The sequence below is a fragment of the Paramisgurnus dabryanus genome, chromosome 1 (assembly GCF_030506205.2).
Source record: "Paramisgurnus dabryanus chromosome 1, PD_genome_1.1, whole genome shotgun sequence".
In the NCBI taxonomy this organism is placed as follows: domain Eukaryota; kingdom Metazoa; phylum Chordata; class Actinopteri; order Cypriniformes; family Cobitidae; genus Paramisgurnus; species Paramisgurnus dabryanus.
Genome location: NC_133337.1, coordinates 55,199,806 through 55,223,986, shown reverse-complemented (window position 1 = coordinate 55,223,986; position 24,181 = coordinate 55,199,806). Strand labels below are relative to the sequence as shown.

Here is a 24,181-nt window from a genome sequence, read left to right as displayed (position 1 = left end):
AATGCAACTGCAAGAACCGACAGGTGGATGACATCAAAGTCCCGCGAGAGCATTTCGGAAGCAGTCTCCTCTTATGATTCCTCGTCAATCGCTCTTACGGGATTTGGATGTCGTCTGCCTCTTGGTTCTTGTGGATCCACATGAAGTTTACCCATGAGTTAAACAAACCCGTTGTACCAGCCACTGGCTATATCAGCATAGCATGTAAAAGCGTGCCGCGGATGATCAGTAACGTGAGAAATCATTTACCCCCAAAATACAGGACCCCTTACGTTAGTCATACTGTGCAAAGACACGCAATTACCTGTTTGGTTTTCTTATCCCACGAACTGAAAGGCTTGCCAATCTTCATTATTTCGCTAAGCCAAGTCAATCGTCTTTTACACCTTTATCGATCTTCAAAACATCGGAGCCTTCCTGCATTATAAGTTTGACCATGCTAGCTGAAAAAGTTTTACCTCAGCTTAACGTGATACAGTCAGAAAACCCGGAGTGGATCCGTGCCGTAGTGATTACAGAACGCTTACAGCGGAGAGAGGAACGTGATTTGGCTCCACTCCAGGCTTTGATCACATCCCAGAGACGAAAGATCTTTGATTATTTGCCCAGATATGCAGGTGATTTGAACTAATTTCCAGGCATCATAACATTACAAAAGGCAATCGAAAATTTACTACCTCGTCAGATGACGCTTACTACTTTTTACTACTTTTTACTGGCCTTAATTTGGCATAATTTAATTTACTACCTTTTACTACTTTTTACAACCCCGCGGAAACCCTGCATACGCAACCCAGGCAATGATGTCAGTTAGTAGACACGTCCCTTACTGCTGATGGGCTACAAGTGTGTTTTGGTACTCTGCCTGATTACCTTTTCCAAAGTGTTTTTCAAAAATCATGCACACCGCCTTTAAACGATGAATTTGCACATGGCTAGTCTTAAAACATTCCAAAGAAAAAGAAAAGGGACGCACTTTGCATATAAAACGTTTATTTATTTGCACACTGTGTATATACGTTTATATACGTTTTATATGCAAAGTGCGGCCCTTTTCTTTTTCTTTGGAATTACTTATAAGTTTGGTCAAGCACTCTTATAATATATATATAATAAATTGAGTGAAGCCTGCTCCTACGTCACAATTGTCTTAAAACTTATAAGAAACACCGCATAGATATATAAACAACAATAAAAAAACTGATTTTCCCCACAGTGTGACTTCATCTGAATATCATCTAAATAATTTTAAATCATTTTTGATCAACAGCAGTAGGGGTGCAATAACTAAAAGAACATTCAATAATAACAGATAATATTCAATAATGAAAATAATGTTCAACAAATTTCATTAGCGATTAGTCTGGTTTGTGACACCACCCAATGAACGCAAGAGCGCAAGCTGCATAGAGGCATGTTCGCCCCAAACAGTGCAAGCTCCTTGTTTATGCAGCAAACTAATCAAATTACATTTGTTAAACACTTTTCTTTATCAAATATTATCGACTATTACCGAATATTTGATTAGTTGTTGCAGTCCTACTTAGAGGTACTTTGATGTCCTTTTACATTTGTTGAGCACACACCATTAATATCATAATACACAATCTCGTGAAGAAATATTAAAGGTTAAACACAACTCAAGCTCATAAGCTGTGGCATACAATCGATCATTACAAAAAATACATTGATACATCCTCTAGTTCACAAAATACTTAAAAACCCATAGATCAAGTGTACCACAGGAATTTAAAGCTAAAATTGATGTAAAAGCACCTACATGAAGTCTTTATTAAAATTGTGATTAAACTTTGACTAAGAAGTGGTAATAATTCTATTTTTTTTTCTAATTTAGCAAGCTACTCACCTAAAATATTTCTCTATGTCAATCACAACAATGCTGATAGTTCTGCCTGGGTTCTTGCTCATAAGCCCACGGGTCCAGGTGGTCAGAGATGTACCACTTTCATTGTCGCCTTGCTTTTACATAAAAAAAACAGAAAACCACACTGTAGTCTTTATTTTCAGGAAAAAAAAAAACAAAGGTCGTTTAAACTAAAGACACGCACGTCTCACTGATTGAGCAACTGCATACTTTAAAGACCTAATAGGTAATTTTAACATAATTGAGTGGTGATCCAGTAATTCAATTCATTACATTTAATCACTCCGACACTTCTCGAAAAGGTCAAAACTGCTAATTTTACTGGTACTGCCCTTTCAGCCACAAAACTCTCTTAATTGCATCTTTAGTTACCACATCATACAAAAAGGCCACAGCCAGCAAATCAAACAATCATCTTATTAATGGTTAATTAAGTAATTATAATGGTCCAATAGGAAATTACACCGTGCTATACCATAATGCGCCTACCTTGCAGAAGTTGTTAATCATGGTCACAAAGTCATCCACTGGAACCTGGATTACAGCATGTGATTCTGGAATAGACACCACCTCACCATTCTGCAAACAACATGAAAACCATGTCACAGGTTTAGTTCCTAAATACAGGTTTGAGACATTACTGCATCTCCAAAAAAGAAGCACATTCTTTGCTAATATCTTATAATGATCACATTCGAGTATATTAAAGGGACACTTCACTTTTTTTGAAAATATGCTCATTTTCCAGCTCCCCTAGAGCTAAACATTTGATTTTTACCGTTTTGGAATATATTCAGCTGATGTCTGGGTCTGGCGGTACAACTTTTAACATAGCTTAGCATAATCCATAGAATCTGATTAGACCATTAGCATCGCGCTAAAAAATAACCAAAAAGTTTCAATATTTTTACTATTTAAAACTTGAATTTTCGGTACCGCCGGAGATCAGCTGAATAGATTTCAAAACACTAAGAATCAAATGTTTAACTCTAGGGGAGCTGGAAAATTAGCATATTTTCAAAAAAATTGGAGTGTCCCTTTAATATCAGGGCTCGCAAAATCGCTAGCCTGATGTCCCAGGGCTATTGTGAATTCCTGTTGGGCTACCGAAATGTATCTCCGCCTTGCCCGTCGGGCTATCTTGGGGAGGAAATAATATTTTAATGTTTTTGCTTTGTCTTAGATTTAGTTAGGTAATTATATTGTATGTATTTCGGCCGCGCGTCCTCTTGTCAGTCATTATCTTCACGTAACAAGTGAAACTGTCAGGAAATGCTGAAAGCATAAATAAACCCATCCTTTAATGTGCACGTCTGAAATGCGCGCGACCCTCTGCATGCGCTTCTCCCGGCTTCGCTCTTCACGAGCACCTGCTTGCTCTTGTGCTCAGCGCGAACTCAAGTCATTTAAAAAAAAATAACGTTATTTCATTTTTACCTCATAGACTAACATTGTTTTAGCGTTTCTTTTTTCTTTCTTCAGTTAGTAACTTAAATATGTGAGAAGGAAAATATATTTGAGGGATTTCCGATCGATTTGACACGTCTACGCTAGCCTGACTACGTCAGACTTTGTACTTCCGCTAAATTTCATTACGCTTCTGTACTCAGTCTGAGATACCTCCCATTCAAACCGTTTTCCTCAGGTCTCAAAACAACCGGCGAATCAATGAACAGAGGGCGGGCTGAGAGCCGTGACGTAGACGCTAAGCGCCGAATGTACGGTTGTAGTTTGTAGTGGACATGGAGGCACAGAAAGCTATTTGCTCTGTTGTGGAGAACCGGCACTTGCCAACTTAATCCCGAACAAGAAAAGTGTTTGTTAAACATTTTGAATGGAGATTATGTTGTTGCCCTACTCCCGACAGGTTTTGGGAAAAGTTTAATTTATCAACTATTATCGATCGTCAGCGAGAAACTGTGTGCAGCACAGCTTGACGTGCACAACAATCGAGATATCATGGAAGGAAATTTCATTGTTCACAGTTAATGGTGGAGGACGCGTGGGCAAACATTCTTTGGTGACGTTCCTGATTAACCAGAAAAAAAGGTAGGAAGATTTAATTTACATATGGTTATGGCCGTCTGGTGGAAGAGTTTGAGAGGAGAGAGGGGCATTCCTCCACTTAGACGTGAGTGGAAAGACACCGTAAGGATAGTGTTCAACTAGCTCTGGCCCGATTTACTTTACATAATCTGCAGAAGTCGTTCATAGCCATGTTAACTTCGGTATTTCGCTCGATGGGTTTGTTTTCACATCATGCGTGTGTTTTACAGCAGAAATTTGATGCGGCTGAGCTGGCGCATAACGCACATCATATCCAAACGTTATGTGATTGGCTTACGTTTAGACCAATGATTTTAAACTTCAGACAAGCCCCTCCCATGAGAAGGAAAACGATTGTCAATTATGCCCAGCCAGACTCTGTCTATGAAGCGAAGCAAAATAGCAGAGGATGGTTCTACCAGGCTACGTCTACGCTATTATGAGAATATAATGTTAGAAGCTTTTGATAGGTGACTAAACAGCAGTGGTAAGATAGATTACCTAAAGCGAATATAATGTTTATTTATAATTTCGTTTTACCACAGAGTCTAACATTATTCTAGCGAAAAAAACTGCTATGGTAAGATCTGTTAACCTAAAGGGAATTAAATGTTTATTCCTTTTTAATAAATATCTGTTTTAAGTCTTCTATATTGTGTTAAAGTCACTGGTTGTTTATATATTTGATAAAATCCTATGTTATCTAAATACAATGTGTGATGTGTTGAGATATTTTATTATATTAAATTATATTAAAAATAACTTGTGTTATAATACATTCATATAATATTTCAGTAATATACCAATTCAATTATTCTAACGTTAGGGAAATGTTAAAATAACCTAAAAATAACATTAGGGGAATGTTTATTTTCTTAAAGAAAACATTCCTTGCTATTAAACAAAAACCTTGGAAAATAACATTCAAGAAACCAAAAACTAATGTTAGGGGGACGTTTGGGAACCAAATTGTTAGCTGGGGATGGGCAGAAATAGTTGGCTTACATGGAAATCCAGGATTTATCAATATTCTACATTAAACAGTGTATCTTTTATTCGGGCTAGTTGTATTCATTTTCGGGCGACCAAAAATGAAAGAGTGCCTGCCCGAAGGGCTACCAGGGATTTAAACATTTTGCAAGCCCTGAATATCAATGATTGATTTCAAACTTAGATGCTCCTAATCTCATAATTAGATTATGAGACTTAAGCTTGTATCTCACAGATAGGGTCACAACTTAAGTAATAAATCAGTTTATATATAAATGTCCAAAACGTGTGATCTATTGAATGTATTAAATTTGTAACAGTGATGGAAGACAATGCATTTGAATTTTAAGCGTTGTGCATTTGTGTATGCATGGGACACAATCTTGCCTGGTGACAGACTGAGCGTCTAGCCCAGGTAACGCTTCGAGGTAGGGATTGCTTCTCTATGGCACAGCTGCAGCCCATAGCATGCAGGGACGTCAGGAGAGCACCGCCACCTTCCAGCTGCAGCAGACCTGTGGGGAGCAGACAGATAATCAATACTAAGCCATTCAGCAAATGCAGCTTAATACTTCATGCCGTTGCTTTCTAACAACTTAGGGAAATGATCAAAGAGCACAAAGCAGATCAATACTGGAGTCAAAGTGCCACCTGGGTCCGTCCTGCCATAAAGTCCATTTTCATGCACCCGTCATGTTCTAACATATTCATAGTGCATTTTTTTTTTTTTTTAGAGAACTTGGAAATGGTGTTATCTTGTTTTCTTTCACCACAATATTAAAAATAAGTAAACATGAATTTTAAAAATTCCCTTTATATGATTTGAAGTAAGAAGTTTAGGTGTCCAATCTTGACCAAACATATATCTGAAATGTCCTTTTAATAAAAATATTTTCTTAAATTAAAGAATATTCATGTTTACAGGACCTACCTGGGTCCACCGTCACCACCATGTGTTTGATGCATTCTTCTGGCCTCAGGGCTTTCACAGCATCAGCCAGAGCCTTCTTCTCCAACCTCACCTTCTCTTTCTCTTCCTGCTGTTGCTCTCGCATTGCTCTTTTCTTCAGGGCTTCCTGTCTGGCAGCCTCCACCTCTGCTGGCGTTTTTTTACGTTTGGCTAGGTAAGTGCCATTTTCAGCCGTAGGAGGTTCTTTGGTCAGGTATGGTGCGTTGTAGTCAGAGTTGCTCTGCTTTATGTTATTACAGATCTTGTTATGGACTACCGGCTGGTCCTCTGGGTTAATGTACCGTGCGGGTAATGTGTCTGGAACATCTATGAGCCGTGAGCATCCATTAGACACCGCACTGAAAGTCCGGCTGACTGCTGGAGGCAAACCACACTGTTTCTGTTTCAGTCTAACAGCCAAAGGAATCATGGCCTCTTCTTCACTGTCACTGCTAACCATCAAGACGTCACGTCCAGCAGCCCCAGCAGAGGCACGGACCCCTGATGAAACTGGACCAGTGACATGAGACATTTCTGAATGGTCTAAAACTACCATGTCAGTCTGTCTGGTTTTTGTCTGTGAGAAATCAAACACAGGCAACTCTTCTGAATCACTGGAGTCACTGTCACTTATGAGAAATCCAGGTCGACTGATGGACGTCATGCTGAGCCCTCATAGATCATCCACATATATATGGTTCATGCACTGAAAATAGAGACAAAGGTAAACTTAAAATAATGTGTTCCTGCAGCTCTAATTAACTTATTAATAGAGCAATGCGTTCGCACTGTAAAGGTCATGGGTTCGATCCCAGGATCACACATAGCCCACTGATAAACTGTATGTTAAATGCAATATACTGTAAGTAGTCACGTCAAATGCATGCATATAAATGAAAACGTCCCATGCGAAAAGTACTATGGTAAACGTTACAGACACTATTATTGAACCAGTAAAACAGAAGCTGGAAAAACGAAGAAAAACAAAGGTTGGTTTCGAAATACACACACTAACAGATAGTATCGACACAAATACGACAACAACGAATAAAAGCTTGCTGCTCAGACATTAACAACTACATAAGTCTGATATTTAAACTCGACATCATGCGTTTTCTGTTTTAGTTTTACATATGCACATTTCTGTAAATGTTTAGCTTCTGTTTACTCACGCCATTCAAATCCTGCACTTCGCGGGTTTCCAAAAGATGACGTAAACGCGTCGAACTAGCAGCGTGAGCGCGTCACACGCACGTCATTCAAAATGGCGACACTCACGTCCTTGATGCTGAAGTCCAGAACATGTAAGTGTAATGATTATTATATGTTTCACGTTGAAAGTTGTAAAAATACACTCATGTATATGCTAACTGATTAATTAAAATGATCGTTTTACCATTTTATAATGACGGTAAGTTAGATAGATCGCATGCTAAACGTTAACACTAGCTCAATCAGCATGTGTTCAATGTTGACAGCAGCATCAGCAACAATAAATTCTTTAAAACTGTCAGTGGTGTGTTTTATCTTTCGTAAATGAATATTAGGTTTATTTTTATTTGCACCCAGGCATGCATTTTATTGAGACAACAAAGTAAAGGATGCTTTAACGTTGCAATAAACTGATTGTTTTAGGCATTCTGCTGTCAAGCCAAACACCCACAGTAGTATTGACGAGATTTGCTTCAAAGAAGTCAGGAGGAAGTAGTAAAAACCTCGGAGGGAATAGTGCTGGCCGCAGATATGGTTTCAAGAAACAAGATGGTACTGTCTTAAGACTACTAACCTTCATCTAATATGAATAAAATATGTCTTCACATTCTTACATTACCTTGCATAATATTTTATCCTTTCCTTCAAAAGGGAACTTTGTACATGCTGGCAACATACTCGCAACACAGCGTAAAGGGCTGATGCGCTGGCATCCTGGAGCACATGTAAGACCTTATCATAATTTTAATGATTATCTAAGATTTAACTATCTTCTCAAGACAGCTTAAGTGAGAGGACAAAGTAGCATATAACATTATTTTGGTCCCAATTTATATTAGTTGTCTTTAACTACTAAATACTTACATAAGAATAACTAATACAATGTAACCTATGTTATTGTTACATATGTAGTTATATATACATATAGTCCCCCTAACAGTTAGCATAGTAGTTAATGACATGTATTACTTCAACAAAGTAAATTGACTGTGGTATTGCTTTAAGATAGCTGTTAAAATATGAGTATTGTTTCTGAACAGTGACACTGTCCTTTTGCAGTGCAACTTAATAGTAAACTATAAAAAAATCTAATTGTACAGAATTTGCCTAATCTGGTTTCTTTTCTGTACTCACAGGTTGGTATTGGAACCAATAAAACAATTTATGCCCTTGAGGATGGTATTGTCAGGTTCACCAAGGAAGTGTACATTCCTCCACCACGAAGTGCTGAAGCCCGCGATGTGATCCCAAAACTTCCCAAGGGTGCAATTCTCTACAAAACATTTGTCAATGTCATACCTACAAAACAGGAGAATACATTTAAACTAGTGGATATGGTATGAAAAGACTTGCCATAACTTTTTCTCAAACTACACTTTGATCTGGATTTTTCAGATTGGTACACCACTGCTCGATTCTGATGTTATATAAAATGTATTTGTATTTATGCAGTTAAATCCTACTCTAATAAACATTTTTACCAAATACCACATTGTTCCCTTGCGCATAAAAAACTCAAATGAGGAGGTGTTACAATTTAGTAGGGCTGTGTATTATCGGCATGAATCTCATGATAGAGTGGTTACGGTGCAGTTTGTTGCGATATTGTGACGTGCAATGATATATTGGAGTCTTTCCTATTTTAGGAACTTAATAGGATATAATTTTAGGAGAGCTGTCTTTTAGAAACATACCACAATATGCAAAAAAAATTATGGTGCGCCCCTAAGCTAATACTTCCTGGCACTGTTTAGAGATAAGAAGATTGCAATCTAGTGGTCAGGATTTAAACTCTAAACGAAACTGTTATGAAACTTGTATGATTTTTTTTTTTTTTTTAAAGCTTTTATTGATACAGTATTGCCAAACGAAATATCACAATATTTGCATATATCAATATTTTCTTGCACATTTACAATTTAGAAATGCATACAAAGAAAAGATTTCTAAAGCCCTATTTGGGCGGGAATTGATTTTCTTGGTGATGTAAGGTATTTTCATCATTTACATGGAGTAGTCCGCAATTTTATTGCTGTCCGCATCCAGAATGTCAGTGTTCTTCTCTAACCACACGCATAAAAATGTCCGTCCGAATTACCTACTGTTTTTTGACAAATGCCAAGGGCCTCCAAATCCAGATCTCTGGGTTAATAAAAGGGATCATTACAAAAGTCATTCTGCACTTCCCTTTAGACCACTGACAATTGAATGAGAGAAGTTTAATATATGGGAACAAAGTTTCATCATCACTCCAGTACAGCGAAATAAAATAAAATTATGAAAACATTTGAAATGTGTATTAGCAGCGACAAGTACTTAATACAATATTAAAATGTTTTAAATTACACAGCAGTATTTCAGATACCTATAACTAGTTTCCCAGACACGGCTTAAGTATATTCCAGGTCTAAAATGCATGTTTGAGCTGTCTTAACTGAAAACAGCTTGCACTGACATATCCTAAAATATTTCAGTGCTATGTTTTGTCTCAAGATACACACCATGGTAATGATTTTTAGGCTTAAGAAACAAAGAAAGGCTATAACTGAAAGAGATGTTGTTAAACTAACTAGTTATATCTCCTTTAGCAGATCAATGCAAAGCTGCAAGCATCTGCTACATTTGAGATCTGCATTTTTTGGAGTATTAAACCATGCACTCTTAAAACGGTTATGTTAACAGATTTTGAGTCTAGTTACGGACAACACATTTAACGTGTGTTATCTTATCCCTTATTGGAACAACACATTTTGTGTGTTTTAACACATCTTGTTTCATCTATTTTATTTATTTGAACACAAAATCAAGAATGACTCATAATGTGTTAAAATAGCACATAATGTGTTAAATCGGATAACACAAAACAACGTGTAAAAAATTAACAGATTATTTCCTAGGGGCGATTTCCCGGAGAGGGTTTAAATTAATCCAGGACTAGGCCTTAGTTATTTTAGGATATTCAAATAGTTTTTACAAACATACCTTTTAATTACTGGTGTGCATCTTGAGACAAAACAATAGCACTGATATATGATAAAAAAATGTTAGTACAAGATGTTTTTAAATTAAGGCGCAATTTTAGTCTGTGACTAGACCTAAGATCAGTCCGGGAAGCCGTCCACTTTTGAGTATGGAAGTATTGTCCTGTTAGTAGTTTTTTATTATGCTTCATTTACTTTATTTGTGTTTCCTGTACTTCTGCACAGCTTGATCTTTTAAGGATTTAGACCATCTCTTTTCTAAAATAGACAAGAACTAACTTTGTAGCTGCTCATTTGGGCTCAGTGTGTTGTTCATGTGTATTGGTAGGATTAGGAGAAATGAAGCCTGAGAATATCCTCAGGTTTGGTGAAGCCAATGAGAAATAAGAGGGATTTTCCAGTACAGTGTAAAGATGGCAAATGAGGAGTTGTTGCTGATCTCTCTGTAAGTATTGTGAAAGGATTAGTTATGAACTGTGCTGACATTTTCAAGGGATGATACTTTTTAAGCTTCAAGCTAAACTCTTTTTATGATGCGGATGTGTACACTGTGTTCAAGGAAAACCTTTTGAGCATTGTTGTAGAGATCGCCTTTAAGTTAAAACATAAAGGTGATGCAGCGCAACAGAAAATGCATGTAAATTCAAAGGGTTGGTGAATTAATTTAGAAATTGAAAGTGATAGCTATTCTCAATATTATAATCTCCAGTATTATTTATAGACAAAGTTTTTAGCTCTGCCATAGAGGAGTAAAGCAAATGTTTTTCAAGTAAAATGTTAAAGGGGACATTTCACAAGAGTTTTTAAGATGTCAGATAAATCTTTGGTGTCCCCAGAGGACATATGTGAAGCTTTAGCTCAAAATACCATATAGATAATTTATCATAACATGTTAAAACTGTCACTTTGTAGGTGTGTGCCATTTTGGGTGTGTCATTTAACATGCAAATGAGCTCATCTCTCTACTAAGGGCGCACTCACACTATCCAAACCAAACCGCGCTCGGGCGCGTTTGACCCCCAAAGCCTGGTTTGTTTGACAAGTGTGATCGCTCTGTTCCGTGCCCGGGCGCGGATTGGTTAATCGCGCCGCGGCCAGGTTGTAGAGGTGGGCCGGAGCGCAGTTTACTTGGGCTCAGGCGCGGAAGGCTGTGGTGTGAGCGCAATTGCGCCTGAGCGCGATTCAAAAGGTGAAGACGTCAGTTGCGCGACCACTCACCTTCATCTGCCTCCGTAAAAACCTTTTGATGCGAGCAGCAGGGTTACGTGAATGTCCGAGCTGCACACGTAACCGATCAACTAAGCAATATGATGACATGTGAGAGGGCTGTCTGTAATCGCGCACCAAACGACTCCGAATAAAAAACACAGACTTATCATTACGGTGGGTTCCAGTGTTAAGAGAGCGCTTTACTTCCTGCTTTTTTCAAAACAATCGCATCTTAATGACGAAAGCGCGCCCGGACTCGGATCGATAAAAAAGTACAGTGTGAGTGCGTGCACCTGGGGGAGCAGGGAGGGTTTGGTTTGGTTTGGATAATGTGAGTGCGCCCTAAATGGCAGTGGCGTGGTTGGATTAAGAGGTGATATTATCCCCTTCTGACATCACCAGGGAGCCAAACAATTTTTTTTCACATGCTTGTGGAGAATAGTTTATCAAAACAAAATTACTGGGTTGATCTTATTCACATTTTCTAGGTTAATAAAAGCACTGGGGACCCAATTATAGCACTTAAACATGGTAAAAGTCCGATTTACATGGTATGTCCCCTTTAAAAGAGACATTTTAAGACTAATCTCATAAATTATCATTTACTGTACACATTCAGGGACGGTTTCCCGGACTGGTCCCAGACAATGCATGTTTGAGCTGCATAATTCGAAAGCATCTTGCACTGACATGTCTTTACATATATTGCTGCCATTGTTTTGTCTCAAGATGCACACCAGCATTGATTTTTATAAAGTGTGTTTGTAAAAACTACTTAAATTTCCTAATATAACCAAGGCCTGGTCCTGGATAAATTTAAACCTTGTCTGGGGAGCTGCACCTCAATGTCCTGCATTTAATGAAACGTAAAAACACTAAACATTCTGGAATAATTTAGGATGTTAGAAAACTTTCATTTTTGGCATGTCACTGTTGATTACACTTCATATAATTTAAATCCAATATTCCTTTCATTGTCATTCTCTCCAGGAGCAGGGGTAGCTGTTTAATTGGGATTCATCACCATGGAGAAATGGTTTTGCCCTCTGGTACAGCGTATATTCAAAACCTCCTGTCTCATTATCACCTTGCACAGGTCATTGCAATGTTACGCACGTGTAATTCTGATCAATCAAAAACATTATCTAATGAAATTTCTTCTTTATTTAAATTTATTTTATCAACCCGTATTTATGATTCATATACCAAGAATTACGCAGTCTGATATTCCGTATGTAAAATCTAGATCAGTTAAAGGCAAGATTTTGCACGGAGATTTGGAGAAAGGTCATGTGAATGCAATCATCTAATTCTCATTGGCCTTTGCTTGAAACATATTAGATGCTGTTCTATTGTTCACTCTTGAAAGCTATGCCCCGGTGTACTGCCAAGAAACCGTTGTTACGTCTGTCTGCTTCACTTTGAAAAGAATGACTGTCAACCCTTGCTCTATCTACTCTGTTGCTTAGCAACAGCCATTGCGTCTCCAGAGAAGATAGTTTTTTCCTGTTTTCTGCATTTCTTCTCTCTTATTTTCTGTACATTTAAATTGAAGAGGAGATTGCAAACGTGTCCTGAAAGTCCTATAATAAACAATTGTTTGAAGGTCGAGTATACATTTTCAAGTGTTTGTTTGACAGAGGCTTTGGACTGCAATTTTCTGCTAAGTAAAGTTGAAAAGATGCTCTATTCTAAAGGCACGCATGATGCTTAATTTAGACAGCTCTTTTTGTGTTATATACTTAGATATTTTTAGAGTAAAAAAATATGAGGTGACACATTTAACCCGGATGAATGGGTTTATGGCCTATTCATCAGAAGGGATTTTACAGCATGTTAATGAGGAGTCTGTCCGCTGTCTCCTGTTGCTGTGAGACACCAAAAGTCATCCGAATGTTTAACGGGTGGGGGCACGACTATGTATTGAAATGCACAATGCTAATAAGTCACCAAGCAATAAAAGGGGAAAAACACAAAAGCTAGAGGCCGGAGAGAAAGAGGGAGAGAGTGGAAGAGAGAGATATTTAAAGGCAGTGCAATTGCACAAAAGTTCAGGAAGAGTCCTAATGGAAACAACCAGACCATGATATGGACCCTCTTGTAGTCTCTCTCATGTATGATTCATTATATTTCATACTTATTATGCTCCACCAGGGGAACAGATAAAATGGAAAATATTGTGCACCTGCTATTTATTTGGATTCTCTCTTTTTGTACAAGCAGCTTCAGTGGTGAGATATTTTATCTGTCTTGCTTATAATGGATATTATTAAATTATTTCTAATTGCTTTAATAACATTACCTTGCATGACCTGTGCTTGCTATTTGTGGATGCCACTTAACACAATGGTTTTGGGATTATTTTATGCTTTTCACTAGAATATTATTGCCCAACTGGAGCAAAAATTGATCGTGATGGCTTGCACTGTTACTGGATGCCAGCGTTTACATCAACATGGCTGGGAGCAAGAGGCATCTGTCAAAGAGAAAATGAAGGAGATCTTGCTATGGTGGATAGTGTAACTGTTCAGACCTTCATACAAAATTCATTTCAAATGTAAGGAACCTCAATAGTTTTAAGCGCGCTATATCTGTTAAAGTTCATTGTGTTGTGAAAAAGAAAGTAAAAGTTTGTTTAAAAACAAAAAATATGTACACGCCTCTTGCTTTATCAGCACAAAGGAACAACACAGATCATTCTGTTCAAATATTTGCATACACACTCTTAGAAAGGATGTGTTAATTTTTAACACAACTTTGTGCGTTAAGCTTTTAACACATTATTTGTGTTGATTTTAAAAGTAAGACAAAATGTGTTGTTTCAATAATAACACAGAAATGGGTGGATTCTGGGACAATGCTTTTAGAGTGCACTGACTCTTGATGTATTGTGATGCTTTCGAGCCTCATTAATGTTTGCATCTTTTGTAAATATTGGGTATATGTCTCAGTTGTGCTCAGTTTGAAAGGGATATTAACCGCATATACTGTATAGTTGCATTGTTGAAAAGGGGTCAAATAAACAGAAGATGATGTTAAAGCAAAGAAAGTGCAATAATAGGAGAAATTCTCTGAAGACAGATAGTTTATTTGACAAACAATGGTCACAAGAACAACTATCAAAAGGCCTTAAACAGTTATAGGTAAAATCACACCAATCAAGGATACGTAAACTTTGGATTATATATTTATTGTGTCTTTTGGACTATATGCAAATGTCTCTTCATGTGAGAAAGCTTATTCAAGGCAGTATTAAATAAAAAATAAAAACATTTTCTATCTTCTCTTTTTTAATATTTTAAACATTTTGGCAATTCTGCAAGGGGTTTAACTTATGAGCAAAACTGTAGGCTTCAATTTGTAACTGTCTATTGCAAAAAGGATTATGCTATATTTTCTTTTGCTCTCTTCAAATTCCAGGGACTCCTCTGTTTGGGTTTGGCTAAGAAATAGAATGGGACAGGGTCTGTTTGAAAATTCGGATGCTACAGCGTGTACTTCAATGGCTTTGGCCACCGGACAGTGGATGAACGAAATATGTGACAATGGGAATTTCATTATCTGTCAAAGAAAGATATCAGGTGAGCTAACACAATACTCTACTGCGGTTAAGCAACAGGAATAGTAACATTATACAAATGATCGTTACATGTGTTTACAATATTGCTATATTACATTTATGAGCTCAACTTGCTCAAGCATGAATTATACCTTAAAGCTAACTGAGCAGAAGAGTAAGCAGCTAGGGTGTGACAAACTGCTTTATAGGGTTATTTACAGCTCACATGCCATGTGTCAAAACCATTGTCAAAAATCTTTACTGACAGAAATGCTTTGCACTTTCTTTGTTAAGTGTCTCTGCCATCATCCGAGAGCTATGTGACAGGTGTGCCACTAATGTCAGCCATATACAAAGTGTCCCAGATTCAACTACTACCCTCTCCACCAGACCCAGGTCAACGTAGGGTTGAGGTAAAAATTTAAGGGAATAGTTCACTTTAAAATGAAAATTCTGTCATCATTTACCCATCCTCATGTTGTTCTAAACCCATATGAATTTCTTTTTTCTGATGAACACAAAAGAAGATATTTTGAGAAATGATGGTAAACATACAGCAGTAAGTGACCATAGACTTCCATTGTAGGAAAAAAAAATATTTTGGAAGTATTGTGATAAATGACTAAGAAAATATTTTGATAAATGATGGTAAGCACACAGTTGATGGTACCCATTAAATTCCATCATATTTTTTATTCCTACTATGGAAGTCTTTGGTCACTTACTGCTGCGTGTTTACCATCATTTCTCAAAATATCTTCTTTTGTGTTCATAAGAAAAAAGAAATTCATACAGGTTTAGAACAACATGAGGATGAGTAAATGATGACAGAATTTTCATTTTAAAGTGAACTATCCCTTTAAGTGCATGTTCCTATTAAATATTTATAATGCATGGATATGATGGTATTTATAGTCTAATGCAACAAATACCTTGTATAGACCTTTGTATTAGGGCTGTCAAAAGATTAATTGCGATTAATTGCATACGAAACAGGTTTACGAAAAATTATATTTGTGTGTTTATTTTGTGTAATTATGATGTATATATACAGTATATAAACACACACATACGTGTAAATGTAAGAAAATTGTTTATGTATTATTTTTTTACATATTTGTTTATATATGCAAAGAAATTGCACACATATATTGTGCAAAAACAAACTTTTATTTTGTATGCGATTAATCGCGATTAATCTTTTGAAAGCCCTAGTTTTTATAGATAAATGTCTTATTTAATTGTGTGACTTATCAAGGGCCAGAGTTTTTTAATTCATGTGTGTGAATTTACAACCAATTTATTATCAGATTTCATTTTGTCTGTTTTGCAATGAACAAACGACACCAAGATATACAACCTATTAAAAAGTATGCATTGTTTATTCTTTACAGCCTAATCAATATGTCATTCGCATTAAATTAAATATTGCATTGACCCTAAATAAGGTGTGTGGTGCTCATAAAATTACCTTTTTTAAATGAAAGGTGTGTGTGTGCCCAGATTATGATGTTTCCAGGTCTTTGGTTCAGTCATGAGGGTCAAGTGATGTCTTTAGATTTGGTGACGCAGCCAAGTGATCAGGTGACCTTCGCCAGAGTTCAAATCTTACGGCCCTACTGCAGCCCAACTCATCACCTAGTGCCACCAGGTGAGTTGTGAAATTTCAGCAGTTGTTTGAAAAATAAATGCATGTCAATCTACTGACAGCTGCAAATTAAGCACTGCCTAACTATCAACACCCACTCTGTTAAAGGCGGGGTGCACGATCTCTTAAAGCCAATGTTGACATTTGAAATAACCTAAACAAACACGCCCATATGCCAATAGTATCTGGACCTTCATTTGATACACCGACCCCACACATACGCAACCCAGGCAATGATGTTGGTTAGTAGACATGCCCCTTACTGCTGATTGGCTACAAGTGTGTTTTGGTACTGGGCCCGACTCCCTTTTCCAAAGCGTTTCTCAAAAAATGTGCACAGTTTTCACTTTATTTTTATATATTGTATTCATCTGACAGAAGCTTTTTAAAGCAAGTTAGATATACATTTTTTATGTTTGCTCGGAATCTAACCCACAACCTTTGCAGTCCTAGCACAATAATCTACCAATTGAGCTCCAGGAACACTGTGCCAACATAAAAATGTCATTAAACATTTACTCTCCCACACTCAGGTTGTAGTTCTTTACTAAACGCCTTCAGCTGCTGTTCCATGATGCCCATGTGTAACACAACTGGTGGCTGTGTCAGTGGGCAGTATTGGTGTCATCTGCTGGAGATCTGTCTACCTGTCACCAGTCCTTGCAGCCCATACAACTCTTCTAACAGGGGACGTGTGTTCACCCTGCCCCCTCGCTACCCTGCGGCATCACCTTTCTTCCACTTGATGGCAGACATTGCATTGAAACTGGACCCAAGTGCCGACCACACATATATCAGTGTACGTAGCAATACTTTACTCATTCACTACTTGTTTGACAAATTGCCTATATGACTATTGCCATGGCAACAATCAGAAATGTTGAGGTTTCTCTCGTTTTTGGGCACACTTTTCTCCAGGCCAATTTATGGTAAAGTTCATTTTGCTTTCCACAAAAACAAAAAAGTTGTCCCTTGGTTTGACCACAAAAAAAAAATTTGGGTACCCAACTATCCACGGTATCTAACAGTATTTTACTAAGTTGGACACTAAATAAGTTACGCTATATTGTTACTATTTGTGCAGGTTACAGTTCAGGACAAAGATATCACAGTCTATCCTGATGACATCCTGGCAGTGCAACATACTCGAAGAGCTGGAGACTTTCTACATTGTGTTGACGGGACCAGTTCGGCCTGGCGCCAGAGTTACCTCTCAATGCATGGACCTGAATGGGGGGGCTGGTTAGAGGGAAGTTTGTCTGCCCAATCAGGAGAAGGCCAATGGCTAGATGGTCTCGTCTGTGACATCCGGGTGATTTATGAGGACACAATGGCACAGTATGGTGTTCCCACAATACCCAGCAGCATGCAGACTACAATGCAAACCAAAGGTCCAAACAAAATACAGAGTCTTGTTACAGGGTTACAGGTGCTGTATCCAAAGCTTGACAAAAACAATCAAACGCATGTGGCCGTCAACATCCCAACACTTGTTGTCATCAAAATTGCTTCAGGGGTAAATGCAACCAGCTCCTGGGCGGCCCCTGTGTATAAGAACGGCGTGTTGTTCCATTCCTCTTGCCCTGCCGAGATGCCCGAGGCCGGAGAAGGATGCATGAGGTCTTCTCCCGACATGTGGTTCTCTCACGTGTACATGATGCTTTCAGATGAAGGAGAATATTTGCTTAATATCACGGCTTCAAACAGCTTGAACTCCCAAAGTCTTACTGTGAGCGTTGTAGCTCATATTCCAGTTACAGGGCTGAGCATCCAACCTCAGGGCTTCAGCAGAGTTCTAGTGGACATTCCACAGGTACAAATATTTTGTTACTGCACATGAAAAGTTTGCTAGTGACCTTTTAGCATATGATGGCTAATGGTATTTGAAGGAAAGGTTTGTAGAATGTCATCTAGAATGTCACGAATTGCACTTTAAATGATTTTTGGATTACTTAATGAATTTTATCTACAGTTGTTTACAGCTTCAGTAGCCACCGGCTCATCAGTGCGCTATACGTGGGTTATTGATGGCTTGGCTCAGTTTCCACATATTGGGAAGTCTTATAGTGTGGTTTTTAAGAAGCCAGCCGAATACAAGCTTAAGGTAATCATGTTAGTATGAATGAAATTTGTACTCCTGCATGAAACTCCTACATCCCTGCTGAAAAATTCAGAATCAAGCCAGCATGGGAATTATGCTGGTCTATGCTGGTTTGATGCTGGTGGTCACCAGCATACCAGCACCAAAACACAACATATGCTGTGTCTTGCTGGTATGACCAGCATGGGATGCTGGTGCTAGTCCTGGTTTGCTGTTGGTTTAGCTGGTGCTAATGTTGGTGCTGATGCTGGTTTGGTGCTGGTTTCCCTGGTGTTCACTAGCAAACTAGCACCAAAACACAACATATGGTGGTCTTGCTGGTAAGCTGTTTTTTTTTCAGCAGGGATGAAACTCAGCCTTTAGATGTTGTTACAAATTAATTTCTAATTTCATTAATAATCATTATTGCTTTCTCTATACTAGGTAATTGGAAGCAACCCTGTGAGTTCTCAGTTAATTGAACTCAAGATTACAGCCGATCTTATGACCCCATTAGCTGACCTAACAGTAATTTCCATGCCAGAGGTCATTGCTGCACACATCTCATCTATATACACAATTCAAGTTAAAGCTGACATCTCTATAGGAGTTACAATAAGGTTAATATCTCTGAAATAATTTTCTCAAATTATGCATTTAAATTGATGTGAAGAGTTGAGTTTTAAATCATATTAAATTATGCTATATTATATTATAAATTATTTATCTCTTCAGATGGGATTTTGGTGATAATACAACTTCAGCCAGTCACCCAGTTTCCTCTGCCGTAGAGATGAAAGACAGCTATCTACACCAAACTGTCAAACACATCTATCTGCAAGACTCCGCCCATCATACATATTCTTTCCCAGGTACAAGCTACATAGCAAAAATTACTGGAGCAAAAAACAGCCTTCGCCTTTAAATAGCTACATATATAACATTAACGGGTGGTTTCCTGGACAGGGCTTATCCTAGTCCCAGACTAAAATGCATGTTTGAGCTGCCTTAATTCAGGGTGCTTTCACATATACACTGTTTAGGTCAGCCCAAATGACGTGTCGCTCCGAGTACGGTTCGTTTGGGTCAGTGTGAACACAACAGCCGCAATCGGGTGCGCACTAAACGGCCACTCCGAGACCGCTCTAAACAGGTGGTCTCGGAGCGGCTGTCGCCGAACTCTGGGGCGACCCGCCTGTGGTGTGAACACTGCTGGACCTCGGGCCGAACCAAATACAGGAAGTTCTCCACATGTTTGAGCCACTGGGCTTCCGTTGTGACGTGAGCCGGGTGTTATATTGTGGGTTAACAAAAAACAAGCCAATCCTGGTCCGTTGCAGAGATTCGCTGTCTCCTTTACGTTTGAGCTGATGATTTTCTAAATGCATAGCTGTCCTCCACACACAAATAGTGACATTACAGGCTTTTTAGCAAACGGCTCCGTGAGAAAGGCTTTAATAGAACAGCTACGCAATTTCGCGTTAAAGCAAAGAAACTTCGTAAAGACGTGCATCGTTTATCTCCACATCTTGATAGCTGCGTTCTCCCTGTCAGGCTGGTTGTCGTGGAAATGTGGGGGTGGTCATGAGACGGTAAGAGCTGTCAGAGACCAATGACAGCGCTGACCGTTGTCACATGGTGTACGGTCACTTAAAGAAGCATTTCGAGTACAGTAAAAAAAAATATGTGAACACGGACCGCACTAACGGAAAAATGATACTTGTACTCTTAAAAGCACCTTGTACTGGCATATCTTATTATCAGTGGTATTGTTTTATCTTTGGATGCACACCAGTATTGTTTTTTGTAAGGTTTGTTTGTAAAAACGACTTAAATGTCCTAATCTAACTAAGGCCTACTCCTGGATTATTCTATTCTAAACCCTGTCTGGGAAACCACCCCTAAGTGTTTAAACTGTTGAGAAACATTCACCAACTAAACTATCTTTTTTAGGTGACTACACCCTGAAAATAGAGGCTTACAACAAATATGACCATATTGAAAAGCATGTAACTGTTAGAGCAAGAACTCCACTATCAAGATTGATGGTGTCATCATCTCACACCATCTGTCAAGTCAACTGCACCATCCTGTTTGAAGTCTCACCATGGCCTTCTTCATACGGAGTGCTTTACTCTTGGAATTTTGGTGATGACTCCAGTAATATGAAGGAATATAGCAGGAAAGTCAGCCATGTTTTTAAAAGACCAGGTACATACAACGTCACCGTCTGGGCCAACAACACCCTGTCTGTCTTGACTAACTATACAGCTGTACAGGTAGTTAAGTCTATCTCTGGCCTCCAATTGAATTTCACCAGCTACATTGAACTCAATAGCATCTTTAAAATCACTGGTAAAGTATCTTCAGGCACACATCTAAAATGGACATTTGATTTTGGAGATGGTTCAATATTGAAAGATCACTCTGAAAGTTCTGCCTCCCACATTTACAAGTCTCCTGGAAATTACACAGTTCATGTTATTGCTTATAACGGTGTTAGTAAGGAACACCAGTCAGTCAATGTGGAAGTCTTTAAGTTAATTTTAAGTAACATTTTGCCATTGGACTGCATTGTGAGTAAGGCCGAGATTGATTTTTTTGTATTGGTGAAAGGTTACGTTCCTCTTTTGACTTTCCACTGGGATTTTGGAGATGGGACGCCATCATCCGTTGTTAAAGGAACTGCCACCATCAAACATAGTTTTCTAAATTCAGGGACTTACACAGTTGGTGTAAATGCTTATAGCCCAGTAGGTTCGGTCCATTATCAAACCAACATATGTGTGCAAGACCGAATAACAGATGTTGTACTGCAGTCAGCCAAGAGCGCTGTAGCCGTGGGTGAGGAAATATGCTTTAATGTTTCTGTGACTCCCAAATTTAAGAATTACATGTTTTGGTGGAACCACAACTTTTCTATTGATACCCCAATTATAGGCCTGTCACACCATTGCTTTGTTTTTACAGAAGAGGGTTTTTATGAAATTACAGTGCTGGCAGGTAACAAAGTCTGCAATAAAACAGCAAAAACATCAATCTTTGTTCAAAAGTCCATATCTAATCTATCCATACAGTATGAAGGTAACCATGTTGCACTGATTGTAAATCACCCTTATAACTTCTGGGCTGAGCTTTGTGGTAAGATAGCTAATTTTCAATGGGATTTCGGAGATGGTTCCTCAAAAACGAAGGGTCAAAATCAATCACACATTTTCCTTTTTCCTGGCAGGTTTCGAGTGACTGTCACCGCATCTAATGCAGTAAGTTCAGATTCAGTGTCCATAGAGGTAGAGGTGCAGGCCCCTCTCTCATATTTAATGGTTAATACCAGTCAACCATTTGCTGAGGTGGGAACAGGGGTATTGATAAAAGCTCAGACTGATTTTATTACGAATGTCAAGTTTTACTGGACTGTGAATTATTTGTCACCTCCCAAACTTGGAACTTCAGAGTTTTGGTATGTGTTTCCTGAAGCAGGGGTATTTCAGATTAAAGTCACGGCACAAAATCTTGTCAGTCTGTTGGAAACCACATTGCATATTGAGGTCATCGAGAGAATACATGGAGTTCAGATCCTATGTGATGGCCTGCGGTCTGCAAGATATTTTTTGACCAATCAGACTTTGGTATTGAGAGCATCTGTGGCACATGGTTCTAACTTGACGTATGAGTGGCAAGCACGTCAAAATATGATTAACCGAATTGTAAGTGATAGTGAACAATTTCAACTATTTACTAGCAGTCCAGGTGATATATATGTTAGGCTAGTGGTATCAAATGTTATTGGATCAATAGATAGTGAACTTTCATTGAGAGCTGTAGAGTTTGTTTCAGGTGTGAGCATTTCAGTGCCGGTGAATGTTGTAACAAAAGATACACCAGTGACAATCTCTGTCAGTGTAACATCTGGAACAGACCTTCAGTACTTGTGGTTCCTGGGCTCTGAGTCTGTAATATCAGATGTGCCCTTCATTCTGCACACCTTCAAAGTTATTGGTGTGGTCAACCTTAGAGTGTCCGTCTCAAATGTGTTTGGGTCTATTGATGCAACCAAGCTACTCAGTGTTCAGGAGAACATATCTGAAGTTGACTTTACGATAAACGGACAATCCAAACCCTTTTTTGTCACATCAAATAGCCTGTTGTTTCTTAAAGGCACTGCAAGGAAAGGGAATGTCCTACACTGGGAATGGGTTTTAACTTTTAGCAACAATACTGTTATCTTTCTTGCTGACAGTCAGACAGTCAGTTATTCTTCTGTGGATGTTTCAGATCACCATGTTTTACTTAACGCTTCAAATGACATTAGCTGGCAAACTGTTTCGTACATTGTGTTGGTTCAGGATCCCATCCAAGGACTTTCGCTAACGGCTAGCAACAGCGTAGTCTGTGAGAGCGATACTGTAATTTTCCAACCATTTGTTTCACGAGGAAGTGATGTTTTCTTCACCTTGGAGTTTGTGAATGAGAGTTCCTCTGTGGACATTCAGCAGAATTTTACAACTTCATCTCTTTCAGTTGGAAACCATCTGGTAAAAGCTATAGCAAGAAATAATGTCAGTTACCAAACAGCGGTCATAACTGTGCAAGTGGTGGAAAAAATTCAAGACTTGCATCTGATTGGCTGTTGCTCTGCTGTCCTAGAAGCCTTAAAAAATGTGACTTTTCAAGCATCAGGAAACAGTGACTCACAAGTCAATTATTACTGGACATTCGTATTAAATGGAGTCTATTCCTCACAGGAAATGGGGCGAAATGTTCACTTCACACCTATTACTAATGGTTCCCTGTCCATAACACTGAAAGCTGATAATGGCTTCTGCTCACAGTCCCTGAGCGTTACAGCAACAGTACAGAGGCATGTGAGGAAAGTTAAGCTTCTTAGCTCCCATGACAAAGCCTTTATGGACTATCCAATAAATTTTATAGCTATCACTGATGGAGGCAGTGACCTTAAATTCATTTGGGATTTTGGCGAACCCAGTGGAGGAACCCTAGTTACAGAATCCAATATACAAGACCACATATACAATATAACTGGTCGATTTGTGGTGCATGTAACAGCTTTCAATAACATAAGTCAGATTTCAACACAAATGACAATTGATTTACAAAAACTGGAATGTACCCGGCCTCACATCTACGTTGTAGGACAATCTAAAGTAGTAAAATCCCGATCAAGCCTCTTTGAAGCAAAAGTGGATCTCAGAGGTTGCATTTCACACAAAGCATTTTATCTCTGGGAGATTTCCAAGGGCCCTAATTGCTCAGCAACGGACAAGGTATCCTTAAATGACTCAATAGATGTTACAGCACCCCTTCTTTTACTGCCAAAGCACACTCTTACAGTGGGAAACTACTGTCTGACATTTACCACCGGACTTCAGGGAACTCCCATAAAGCACCATAAGACCATAGAGATCGTTGTGCTACACAGTCAGCTGGTTGCTCTGATTAAAGGCGGCTCTCATCGAATCTGGTCAAATCAAAATGATCTCATACTGGATGCAACTGAGTCATATGATCCAGATTCAAAAGCAGAGGATATGAAGCTGTTTCGATTTCTTTGGGATTACCACATTGAGGTAAAGTACTAATGGCGACAGATTCTGTTTAACT

The 24,181-nt window shown here is 38.5% G+C and overlaps 3 protein-coding genes across 4 annotated transcripts in view; 2 read left to right on the top strand and 1 right to left on the bottom strand.

Moving 5' to 3' along the window:
• eme1 (essential meiotic structure-specific endonuclease 1) overlaps positions 1 to 24,181 on the bottom strand; it is a 34,943-nt gene that overhangs the window by 3,057 nt on the left and 7,705 nt on the right. Inside the window, exons 1-5 of one of the 2 annotated variants that reach the window (XM_065242387.2) lie at positions 7,043 to 7,092; positions 5,853 to 6,576; positions 5,309 to 5,436; positions 2,375 to 2,464; positions 1,868 to 1,980 (exon numbers count right to left, since the gene is read on the bottom strand). In XM_065242387.2, coding sequence (XP_065098459.1) covers positions 1,868 to 1,980; positions 2,375 to 2,464; positions 5,309 to 5,436; positions 5,853 to 6,534 — 1,013 coding nt within the window. In that variant the 5' untranslated portion in view covers positions 6,535 to 6,576; positions 7,043 to 7,092. Of the gene's footprint in view, positions 1 to 1,867; positions 1,981 to 2,374; positions 2,465 to 5,308; positions 5,437 to 5,852; positions 6,577 to 7,042; positions 7,093 to 24,181 lie in introns of those variants that run through there. The other variant, XM_065242386.2, reaches the window with a different exon arrangement.
• On the top strand, positions 7,056 to 8,569 carry mrpl27 (mitochondrial ribosomal protein L27). The gene is made up of 4 exons (XM_065242388.2): positions 7,056 to 7,174; positions 7,506 to 7,634; positions 7,734 to 7,807; positions 8,219 to 8,569. Exons 1-4 carry the CDS (start codon positions 7,135 to 7,137, stop codon positions 8,423 to 8,425), a joined length of 450 nt encoding a protein of 149 aa, XP_065098460.1. The 5' UTR covers positions 7,056 to 7,134; the 3' UTR covers positions 8,426 to 8,569.
• Positions 13,131 to 24,181, top strand: part of pkd1b (polycystic kidney disease 1b) — a 36,041-nt gene continuing 24,990 nt past the window's right edge. The window contains exons 1-11 of the mRNA XM_065242385.2: positions 13,131 to 13,503; positions 13,652 to 13,829; positions 14,693 to 14,853; positions 15,126 to 15,244; positions 16,335 to 16,482; positions 17,013 to 17,278; positions 17,564 to 18,292; positions 18,452 to 18,583; positions 19,004 to 19,179; positions 19,295 to 19,431; positions 20,513 to 24,147. Of these exons, the coding sequence (XP_065098457.1) occupies positions 13,389 to 13,503; positions 13,652 to 13,829; positions 14,693 to 14,853; positions 15,126 to 15,244; positions 16,335 to 16,482; positions 17,013 to 17,278; positions 17,564 to 18,292; positions 18,452 to 18,583; positions 19,004 to 19,179; positions 19,295 to 19,431; positions 20,513 to 24,147 (5,796 nt within the window). The 5' untranslated portion in view covers positions 13,131 to 13,388. The remainder of the gene's footprint in view (positions 13,504 to 13,651; positions 13,830 to 14,692; positions 14,854 to 15,125; positions 15,245 to 16,334; positions 16,483 to 17,012; positions 17,279 to 17,563; positions 18,293 to 18,451; positions 18,584 to 19,003; positions 19,180 to 19,294; positions 19,432 to 20,512; positions 24,148 to 24,181) is intronic.

Bases quoted from the DNA above. Each gene is read 5' to 3' on its own strand.
- mrpl27 (XM_065242388.2), top strand. From the start codon at position 7,135: ATGGCGACACTCACGTCCTTGATGCTGAAGTCCAGAACAT. The intron at 7,175-7,505 runs GTAAGTGTAATG...TGATTGTTTTAG, and splicing joins GATGCTGAAGTCCAGAACAT to GCATTCTGCTGTCAAGCCAA. The intron at 7,635-7,733 runs GTACTGTCTTAA...TTCCTTCAAAAG, and splicing joins TGGTTTCAAGAAACAAGATG to GGAACTTTGTACATGCTGGC.